This window comes from Heteronotia binoei, chromosome 2 (assembly GCF_032191835.1).
Source record: "Heteronotia binoei isolate CCM8104 ecotype False Entrance Well chromosome 2, APGP_CSIRO_Hbin_v1, whole genome shotgun sequence".
NCBI lineage: Eukaryota > Metazoa > Chordata > Lepidosauria > Squamata > Gekkonidae > Heteronotia > Heteronotia binoei.
Genome location: NC_083224.1, coordinates 197853760 through 197864589, shown reverse-complemented (window position 1 = coordinate 197864589; position 10830 = coordinate 197853760). Strand labels below are relative to the sequence as shown.

Below are 10830 nucleotides of genomic sequence, written 5' to 3'. Positions count from 1 at the left end.
TTCAACCTCGAGCCGGCAACCTGAAAACCCAGCTTCCGCCGGGGATCGAATTCAGGTCGTGAGCAGAGCTTAGGACTGCAGTGTTGCAGCTTTAACACTCTGCACCACGGGGAGAGGGAGAGAGACACAGCTGTAAAACTTCCAGATTGCTTTCTGCCAAAGGGCTTCGAGACATTTTGGGGCTGGGGAGACAGAAGAAGACAGAAGAAGAAGATATTGGATTTATATCCCACCCTCCACTCCGAAGAGTCTCAGAGCGGCTCACAATCTCCTTTATCTTCCTCCCCCACAACAGACACCCTGTGAGGTGGGTGGGGCTGGAGAGGGCTCTCCCAGCAGCTGCCCTTTCAAGGACAACCTCTGCCAGAGCTATGGCTGACCCAAGGCCATTCCAGCAGGTGCAAGCGGAGGAGCGGGGAATCAAACCCGGTTCTCCCAGATAAGAGTCCGCACACTTAACCACTACACCAAACTGGCTCTCCAGAGAAACCCAACAGAGCCCCTCCCGCTTCTCTCCATAGCAGCACCCCCAAATCTGGTCCCCAGGTCTCCCCAAGTGTAGGGCCCTGAACTCAATGACAGGAGTAACGCTAACGAGGTGGAAAGCTTTCTCTCTCTCTGCCTACTCAACATACAACTACTCAAGTCCGCATGAGGTCCCTGGGACCTGACAATTCGTTATGGCGAGATGGCTGGAACACTGACAGTCCCGAATGAATATAAAAGCAGTAACTTGCCACCAATGTTCCCTCTAAGCTGCGGAGTCTTGTGAGCGAAAACTACTTTGTGAGCTACTGGCTTTCAGGTTGTGAGCTGCTGAATCAATCTGTGTGCTCTGGGGCCATTTTTCCTGAGCCAAGACAAAAATGTGTGAGCCAGAGGCTTAAAAAACTGCGAGATAGCTCACACTAACTCAGCTTAAGAAGATGATGATGAAGGAGATATTGGATTTGTATCCTGCCCTATACTCTGAATCTCAGAGCAGCCACAATCTCCTTTACCTCTCCCCCACAACAACAGACACTCTGTGAGGCGGGTGGGGCTGAGCGGGCTCTCCCAGGAGCTGCCCTTTCAAGGACAGAGGCTCAGAGCGGCCTACAATCTCCTTTCCCTTCCTCCCCCCACAACAGACACCCTGTGAGGCGGGTGGGGCTGAGCGAGCTCTCTCAGAAGCTGCCTTTTCAAGGACAGAGGCTCAGAGCGGCCTACAATCTCCTTTCCCTTCCTCCCCCCACAACAGACACCCTGTGAGGTGGGTGGGGCTGAGAGGGCTCTCCCAGCAGCTGCCCTTTCAAGAACAGAGTCTCAGAGCAGCCTACAATCTCCTTTCCCTTCCTCCCGCACAACAGACACCCTGTGAGGTGGGTGGGGCTGAGAGGGCTCTCCCAGCAGCTGCCCTTTCAAGAACAGAGTCTCAGAGCAGCCTACAATCTCCTTTCCCTTCCTCCCCCCACAACAGACACCCTGTGAGGTGGGTGGGGCTGAGAGGGCTCTCCCAGCAGCTGCCCTTTCAAGGACAGAGTCTCAGAGCAGCCTACAATCTCCTTTCCCTTCCTCCCGCACAACAGACACCCTGTGAGGTGGGTGGGGATCAGAGAGCTCTCCCAGAAGCTGCCCTTTTAAGGACAGAGTGTCAGAGCAGCCTACAATCTCATTTCCCTTCTTCCCTCATAACAGACACCCTTTGAGCTACGGCTGACCCAAGGCCATGCTAGCAGGTGCAAATGGAGGAGTGGGGAATCAAACCGAGTTCTCCCAGATAAGAGTCCGGGCACCTAACCACTACCCCAAACTGGCTCACAAGCTTAGAGGGAATGCTTCTTGCCGCTTAATTTTGCTGGCAGGGATGAAAAGGCCACAGTTTCTTAATCTTGCCGGGGTGACATTTGTGGCTTTGAGTGGCCCAGGAAGGGGATGTTTCGGACTTGGATCAGACAGACCATTCCGAGAGATCAAATCGCCCCACCTGGGTTCCCTCCCCTTTCACGGAGTCGATGGGCGGAGCAAAACTGCAGGCGGCTGGAGGCTCAAAAAGCGCGGCTGCTTTTGTACTATAGATGGACGGCTGCTTGCAGCAAGGAAGGTACTGGTCCTCTCCAGCACCTGCTACTCGGCGGGAGTACTCTCACTGCCCGTGGAGGCTCTGCGGGACAGCCAGCCTCTGTGAGGCTTTTCTCCAAGGTCGAGCATTTTTTGTAGCAGGAACTCCTTTGCCTATTAGGCCACACACCCCTGATGGAGCCAATCCTCCTGGAGCTTACAGTAGGCCCTGTACGAAGAGCCCTGTAAGGAATTCTAGCAGGACCTCCTTTGCATATTAGGCCACTCCCCCCTGATGCAACCAATCCTCTTGGAGCTTCCAGTAGGCCCTGTGAGAAGAGCCCTGTAAGGAATTCTAGCAGGAACTCCTTTGCCTATTAGGCCACACACCCCTGATGCAGCCAATCCTCTTGGAGCTTACAATAGGCCCTGTACGAAGAGCCCTGTAAGGGATTCTAGCAGGACCTCCTTTGCCTATTAGGCCACACACCCCTGATGTAGCCAATCCTCCTGGAGCTTACAGCAGGCCCTGTACGAAGAGCCCTGTAACGGATTCTAGCAGGACCTCCTTTGCCTATTAGGCCACAACCCCCCGATGAAGCCAATCCCCCAAGAGCTTACCGTAGGCCCTGTACGGAGAGCCCTGTAAGCGCCAGGATTGGCTTCATCAAGGGGGTGTGGCCTAATAGGCAAAGGAGTTCCTGCTACAAAAAAAGGCCTGCATATCAGGGCTTTTTTTGTAGCAGGAGCTCCTTTGCATATTAGGCTACACCCCCTGGATGGAGCCAATCCTCCAAGAGCTTCCAGGGCTCTTTGTACAGGGCCTACCGTAAGCTCCAAGAGGATTGGCTACAAGGGTGGAATTCTAGCAGGCGCTCCTTTGCATATTAGGCCACACCCCCTGGATGGGGCCAATCCTCCAAGAGCTTCCAGGGCTCTTAGTACAGGGCCTACTGTAAGCTCCAAGAGGATTGGCTACAGGGGTGGAATTCTAGCAGGACCTCCTTTGCATATTAGGCCACGCACCCCTGATGTAGCCAATCCTCCAAGAGCTTCCAGGGCTCTTCTTCCAGGGCCTACTGTAAGCTCCAAGAAGATTGGCTACAGGGGTGAAATTCCAGCAGGAGCTCCTTTGCATATTAGGCCACACCTCCTGGATGGAGCCAATCCCCCAAGAGCTTCCAGGGCTCTTCTTCCAGGGCCTACCGTAAGCTCCAGGAGGACTGGCTCCATTAGGGGTGCATGGGCTAATAGGCAAAGGAGTTCCTGCTACAAAAAAAGCCGTTGAGTGGAGCACAAGTATTTACAGACCGCAGCCACCTGCTACTCGGTCTCTCCACACCCCTCCCCCTGTATTCTGCTCACTTTTGGCAGCCAAAATACGCATACACAGACAAACAAAAACATTTTTAAAAGCAAATTTCCTGAACGCGCCTGCTGTTTCTCCGGGTGGTCGCTCTTCCCAATTCTCATCTGTTCACAGGTATTCCAAAGTGTGAGGAGCGGGGGGGGCAGAGGGGAGGAGACAACACCTCCCTCCAAACAGGTGCTGGGGCAGAAGACGTATCCCCCCCAAAAAATACATAAAGGGGGACAGAGAGAAAGAGAGAGAGACAGAGGGAGAAGTCCGGCAGGGCCTCCTTCCATCTTCAACGGGACCCAAACTTCATCGATTCTCCGTGGCGACTGGTTTCCCGGAGCGACGGCAGCCCTCCCTCTCATTTCGCTCAGCCAATCAGGGCTCAAAGGGGACGGCGGAGAGGAAACACCCCTCTGCCGTCTCACGCCCGTCCTTAACCAAAGGATCCAGGGGGGCAGGGCCGGTGTTTGCGACGCCGTCCCGAGCGCTGTAGGGAAGGTATGGGGCAGACGGCAAACCCGCCGTCCGCTCCCATCTGTAAAGAAAAACACCCTGTTCCCACTTGACCAGTGCAAAGAAAAGGGTCCGTCTGGCAGCTGTTGACAGAACCCCGGCCGAGCGTGGGCTGAGGCCGCTTCTTCCAGCGTTCCGTATCAGATGAGGGGCGGGACCATGCTGGAAGCTCTCCAAACGGGCTGGGGTTCGAGCGAAGGAGGGGGCGGGTGGAGCTGCAGGGCCGGGCAGGTCCTTCCCCGGGCGCATTGGTTTTCCCCTCAAAGGCGTTTGTCCTTCACGATCCCGTTCATGAGGTGTTTCCTGCAAAGGACAAGAGCAGTGGCTGAACCGTTGGCGCTTCGGGCCAAAGGGGACGAGTATGGACCGAGAGGGATGATGTCACGAGGGGGAGCTGGAAGGGTTAACAGACTGGGAAGAGTTGCCAACCAGCTCCTCAGCCAAACAACCAGCAGCTGGCCCATCCATCACTCTCCCCACATTCCAAGCACTGGGGAGGTTGTTGACAATCAATCTCCTCCAAGCTCTCCCCCTCCCATCTCAAGAGTTCGAAGCAGGCTCCGGAAAGAACTTTCAGAGCGAAGACATGAGGCACGCCGATGCTTCAGATCTCTCAGCCCTGAGTTCTAGCAGAGTCGCTGCCACCCAGGGAGCAGGCTGATTGAGGCTCCCATATAACGCCCACCCAGGACCTCGTGGAAGCAACAAGTTGATTCCCTTGGCTTTCATCCACGCCCCTTCCTGATTCCAGACCCTGACCTGCTTGAATTCCTTGGCACCCTGACCCGTTGGCTTTTGGACACTGGCTTCTGATTCCGGTTTGTGATTTCGCTTTGGCGACTTGGCCCCTGCTTGACTTTCTGGACTTTGACCTTGGACCGGCTTTGGACTCCCGCCTGCCTGCACCCTGAGAACGTGACAGCCAGTAGGGCCCCGTCCTTGTGGATTTTACAGGCTCCCCCCTCCCCCTGGGGACCCCTAATTGCCTCAGCACATGAAGCAGGGAACGGCCCCAGCGAGCTCTCCCCTGAAGCACTCTGAGTAGAGTGCTGGGTGGGCAGATTCCAAAGGTTGGGTGGGTAGGTAGGCAGCCAGCCTCACCCCCTGCTCCCAGCAGCCCTTAGTCCGCCCATCAAGAGCTGTGGGCTCCACGTGCTGCCTTGTTTCCCACCCCCATGGGCCTGAACGGTCAGTTCTTGGGTGGGTGGGAGGAGAGGCCTCTAGATTGCACAGGCTGCAAGGGCAGCTAGAGGCCTTTCAGGGTGCGGAAGGAGGGATTAGGGCAGCCAGGACGTGTCTCCCTCAGCCAGGGTGGACAAGCCACGCGTGTTCCCTGCTGCTCCCAGTTGGGGAAGGGCACAGGAAAGCAGGGGAATGGGGAGGGAGCGCAGAGATACAAATCAGCCTTCTTTGGAACTTCGGAAGGGGAAGTCGATCACTGCAGGCTGAGCTCCAGGAAAGGCGGAAGGAGAATTTAAATCACACTGGAGGGGGGAGGCGTGCCCCCAACCTCTGCAGCTTCTTGCTCTCACCCTCATAGCTCCCTCCTGTGGCCCCCCTGTGACTTTAAGCTACAGAGCTGATGATGGGAAAGTGGGTTGGATTGGGACCGGGCGAGGTCAGAGGGCAAGGAAAGCTACCCAGAACGGACGGCTTGCTTGAAAACCTGTACAAAATGACAAGCCTCCGTTTTGCCAGCAGACAGTCTTCCGGTTGCCAAGGGGAAGCCATGCCTCTTGGCCCAGGACCTTGGCCAATCTACAGGGGAGGTCTGGAGATCTCCTGGAATTGCAACCCATAATCCCTCTCAACGGTGGAGTCTTGTGAGCAAAAATTCGACCTTGGGAGCGACCGGCATGCAAGTTGTGAGCTATTGCATCAATTAGTTTGCTCTGAGCTAGGACAAAAATGTGTGAGGCGAAGGCTAAAAAACTGTGAGCTAGCTCACACTAACTCAGCTTAGAGGGAACACCGGTCAGAACAACGAGCACCAAAGGCTAGATGGCCGTCTGACAGCAATGAGGATCCTGTGAATTTAAGGGGAAGTGTTTGTGAGTTTCCTGCATTGTGCAAGGGGTTGGACTAGATGACCCTAGAGGTCCCTTCCAGCTCTATGATTCTATGACCAGTCTAGCCAGACTGGGGGTCCACTGATTTGGAATCAGACAGCTTCGTTAAGTTCACGCAGGGGTGGGGTGGGGATTCACAGCACAAACGTTTCTTCTGTTCCTTGGGAGAAGGGCTGTAACCAGCGTTCCCTCTAAGCTGAGTTAGTGTGAGCTAGCTCACAGTTTTTTAGCCTCTGGCTCACACATTTCTGCCTCAGCTCAGGAAAAAACAGACCCAGAACAAACTGATTTACACAGCAGCTCACAACATTCATGCCAGTATCTCACAAAGTAGAAGTTTTGCTCACGAGACTCCGCAGCTTAGAGGGAGCTTTGGGTGTAACCCAAGGGTGAGAGCCCCCAATCTGCAGACAGAATGACCTGAGTCTCCAGTTAAGGATCTCCATAGGGATCGCGAGAAGAAGACCTTTTTCCTGCCCAGGAACCCCTTTCGGAGCCAGGTGGGTCAAACTCTGCCCCACGCAGCATCCAATGGAGCAGGGAAGAGCGTCTCTGCCCAAGCTGAGTTGCCTCGCTAGGCCAACAAACTAGGACCCAGGCCGGCTCAGGCGTCACTCCCTCCTTCCCGCTTTTAGCTACCTTTCCTTCCAGGAGGGGGTGCTGTGCAGCTTCCCGTCGTTCTTCCGGAGGGCTGCTGCTTTCCTCCCGGTGTCGACGATGTCGTACTCTCGCACATCGTTCACCTCCTGCACCTGCCCCATCAAAACCTTGACCACAAAGAGGATGATGTACTGCGGAGAGAGGAGAGAGGCCCTTGCCAACTGTCGTCTGAGAGCCAGTTTGGTGCAGTGGTGAAGCGCGAAGACTCTTATCTGGGAGAACCAGGTTTGATTCCCCACTCCTCCACTTGCAGCTGCTGGAATGGCCTTGGGTCAGCCAGAGCTCTCTTATCTGGGAGAACTGGGTTGGATTCCCCACTCCTCCACTTGCAGCTGCTGGAATGGCCTTGGGTCAGCCCTAGCTCTCACAGAGCTGTGGCGCATACTACCGTTGCAGAAGGGACACTTTATAATAGTAATAGCATACATTACTTTTTATTGCTGATATTCTTTAAATTCCGTAATTGACTGATTACGGCATCTTACATAACTTGTTATTAATCTACCTGCTATGTTTCCCATCTTTTATTTTCTTTTTTATACATAATGCGGCTGTTATGTTCTTGTCCAATACGGTTTACGGCTTGTTTACACATACTTCTTACTTAGCTATAGTCAATATTTTTTACTGCGCTGCAATGTTATTTACAATGTTATTTACATCCTTGTTCCTTTGCTATCTTGTTTTTTGTACTGAAAAACTCCAATAAAATGCTAATTGCCTATAAATTATTGAGCTTTTTTGTGATTGAGATTTGACTATTATTTGTATTAGTTATTTTTCACGGATTTCTTTTTCTATTCATTCTCTCAATCGCACAGCAGAGCTACTGAGCCAAGCCCCTCTTCCTTCTATTGGCTGAGGCTCCTCCCGCTCCTGGTCTCCTGGGGAAGGAAGGAAAGAGCCAGAGCTTCCTTTGCCCTGTTCCCTGGATCCGATGGGAGAAATACAAAGAAAGCAACTTTAAGACCAACGAGTGCTAATGTTTTAAGCCTGTTTTATTTTAAGTTTTTAAATTACATATATATATGTTTGTCTGTGTCCTTTATAAAGTTTATATCTCTGCCACCTAATCTTAAATAGGTACACACATGGCCCAGCTTGTCATGGCCTGGCCCAACAAGGTCTCATTTGTGTCAGATCTGGCCCTCATGACAAATGAGTTTGACACCCCTGATCTACGGGGTCACCCTTGTGGACCTGTTTGTCCACCCCTCGAAGAATTCTATTTTTAAAGTATTTTTATGTGCCTGAGCGTGTGCACACACTTGGAAGTTGTGGCAACCCTTGGTGACTGACCCCTACTGGGGGCCTGGAGGATATTCAGAGAGAGGGCTGAATAAAGTCTGCCCCTGCCTCCCAGATAGGTCTCCTTGCCAGAGTCGACCCTTTTTAGCTTCTGGGATCTGACGTGATCGGGCCCGCCTGGGCTATCCAGGTCGGGGCCCTCTCAAAGAACTCTAAAAAGGTTGGCGAGACAAGAATTCCTTACAGAATCCATGTTGATTCTTCCTCAATAGCTGGGGTTCATCAATTATTTTTATTTACTGTATTTACACCTCACTTTTCTCCTCACTGGGGACCCAAAGTGGCTGGCAGAATTTTCTGCTGCTCCGTATTGTCCTCACAACCCTGTGAAACAGGTTAGGCCAGGGGTGGCCAAACTGGCTCAGGAGCCATAGGTGACTCTTTCACACATATTCACAGAATCATAAGAGTTGGAAGGGGCCTCCAGGGTCATCTAGTCCAACCCCCTGCACAATGTAGGAAACTCACTAATTTTATTGTTGTTGTTCAGTCGCACAGTCGAGTCCGACTCTTTGCGACCCCACGGACAAAGTCACGCCAGGCCCTCCTGTCTTCCACCATCCGCCGAAGTCTGCTCAAATTCGTGCTTGTTACATCAGTAACGCTGTCCAGCCATCTCCTCTTTTGCCGTCCCCTTCTTCTTTTGCCTTCTGTCATTCCCAGCATCAGGGTCTTCTCCAGGGAGTGCTCCCTTCTCATTTAGTGGCCAAGATTTTGAGCTTCAGCATCTGACCTTCCAGTGAACACTCTGGGTTGATCTCCCTTAGGACTGACTGATTGGATCTTCTTGCAGTCCAAGGGACTCTCAAGAGTCTTCTCCAGCATCACAGCTCAAAAGCATCTATTCTTCTGCGCTCGGCCTTCCTTATGGTCCAGCTCTCACAGCCATGCATTACTACTGCGAATACCATCGCTTTGACTATAAGGAATTTTGTTGGCAGGGTGATGTCTCTACTTTTTATTATGCTGCCCAGGTTCGCCATAGCTGTCCTCCCAAGGAGTAAACGTCTTTTAATTTCATGACTACAGTCACCATCTGCAGTGATACCTCCCCCTAAATTCACAGGATGTGCATTGGTGTCAGATGGTCATCAAGACACCAATGGTCATCTAGAAAACCAAGGAAGGAGAGCCCACCACCTCCCGAGGAAGCCTGTTCCACTGAGGAACCACTCTTAACGGTCAGGAAGTTCTTCGTAATGTTGAGTCGAAAACTCTTTAAGACCAAAGAGTGCTAACGTTTTAAGCCTGTTTTACTGTATATTGTGTGGCTCTCCAAGCTAGCCAGCAGCTTGGGAAAGTGCATTTAAAGTTAAAGTTGCTTTCTTTCCATCTTCTCCCTCCCCCTCCATCTCCCTTCCTTCGTGCCTTGTCTTGCGGCTCTCAAACATCTGACGTTCATGTCTTGCGGCTCACAAACATTTGGCATTTATTCTATGTGGCTCTTATGTTAAGCAAGTTTGGCCACCCCTGGGTTAGGCTGTCTGGACGGCCCCGGCTTATCTGGCGACCTTCCATGGTGGATTTTGTTTTTAGTATTTTTTTACCAAGCTGTGACACGCTAGGTTGAATTATATACATTCCTCATCAGTTCTACAGTCTAACATCTTCTATAACATTACCATACAAACAGACTTTTCAAAATTTACATTCTTCTTGATAGTGCATCTGCTATCACATTTTGCTTCCCAGGGATACGCTGAATGTCAAAGTTGTAATCTTGGAGATGTAAACTCCATCTTATCAGTTTGCTGTTCGTATTTTCTCAATACGCTTGTGTCACTAAGACACACAGAAAGTAGAGGGACACTGCAGTAAAGGAATTTTTCACAAAACTGTCTTAATTCCTTTACTGCAGTGTCCCTCTACTTTCTGTGTGTCTTAGTGACACAAGCGTATTGAGAAAATATACTATATGACAAATAATACGCCACTCACCGTAAACCAATAGAGATTCATCAGCGTCAGGATGAAGAGCAAAGCGTTGAAGAAGAAGTAGAAAGGGATGTTAGGCACAGAGCGGAGGCTGGAGTGGCAGGTGGCGTACAGCACCTTGAGGGGGAACCAGTAGAGGCGGAACCAGAACCTGCCAGGAAAAGAGGGGAGAAGCCCATTAGGAGAAGACAATGCACAGCGGTGGGGGACTGCAGACTCCGCCCCATCCTGCTCACACACATCGGTGGGGGGGCGGCACAACCTCGGGGCAAAAGGGCTCTGAGAGACAATTCATCAATACACCCAGGGCTTTTTTTGTAGCAGGAACTCCTTTGCATATTAGGCCACACACCCTTGAGGTAGCCAATCCTCTTGAAGCTTACAGTAGGAGAGAGAGCCCTGTAAGTGCCCACGTGGGAGCACATACAGCCTGGACTGTGGGAACTGCATCGGCTGCCGATAGTGTACCGGATTTGCTACAAGGTGCTGGTTATCACCCTTAAAGCCCTATATGGCCGAGGACCTGTCTACCTTAGGGACCGTCTCTTCCCATATGTTCCCCAGAGGGTACTCAGATCAGGGACATGGAACCTGTTATCGATCCCTGGGCTGGAGAAGGCAAGATTGAAGATCACTCGGGAGAGAGCCTTCTCTGTAGCAGCCCCCTATTGGTGGAACCTGTATAAGGGTCAAGAAGCAACTGTCAGAACGGGATATGGAACAACTGATTGGTTTAGAATAGGAAAAGGAGTTCAACAAGGATGTATATTGTCACCCTGCTTATTTAATTTATATGCAGAGTACATCATGCGGAATGCTGGTTTGGAAGAAGCACAAGCCAGAATTAAGATTGCCGGGGAAAACATCAACAACCTAAGATATGCAGATGACACTACTCTAATGGCAGAAAGTGAGAAGGACCTAAAGAACCTCTTGTTGAGGGTG

The 10830-nt window shown here is 51.8% G+C and overlaps 1 protein-coding gene across 1 annotated transcript in view; it reads right to left on the bottom strand.

The window, feature by feature from the left end:
- Positions 1-3440: 3440 nt before the first annotated feature.
- CERS1 (ceramide synthase 1) overlaps positions 3441-10830 on the bottom strand; it is a 58826-nt gene continuing 51436 nt past the window's right edge. Inside the window, exons 5-7 of the mRNA XM_060233438.1 lie at positions 9889-10036; positions 6622-6773; positions 3441-4216 (exon numbers count right to left, since the gene is read on the bottom strand). Coding sequence (XP_060089421.1) covers positions 4174-4216; positions 6622-6773; positions 9889-10036 — 343 coding nt within the window. The 3' untranslated portion in view covers positions 3441-4173. The remainder of the gene's footprint in view (positions 4217-6621; positions 6774-9888; positions 10037-10830) is intronic.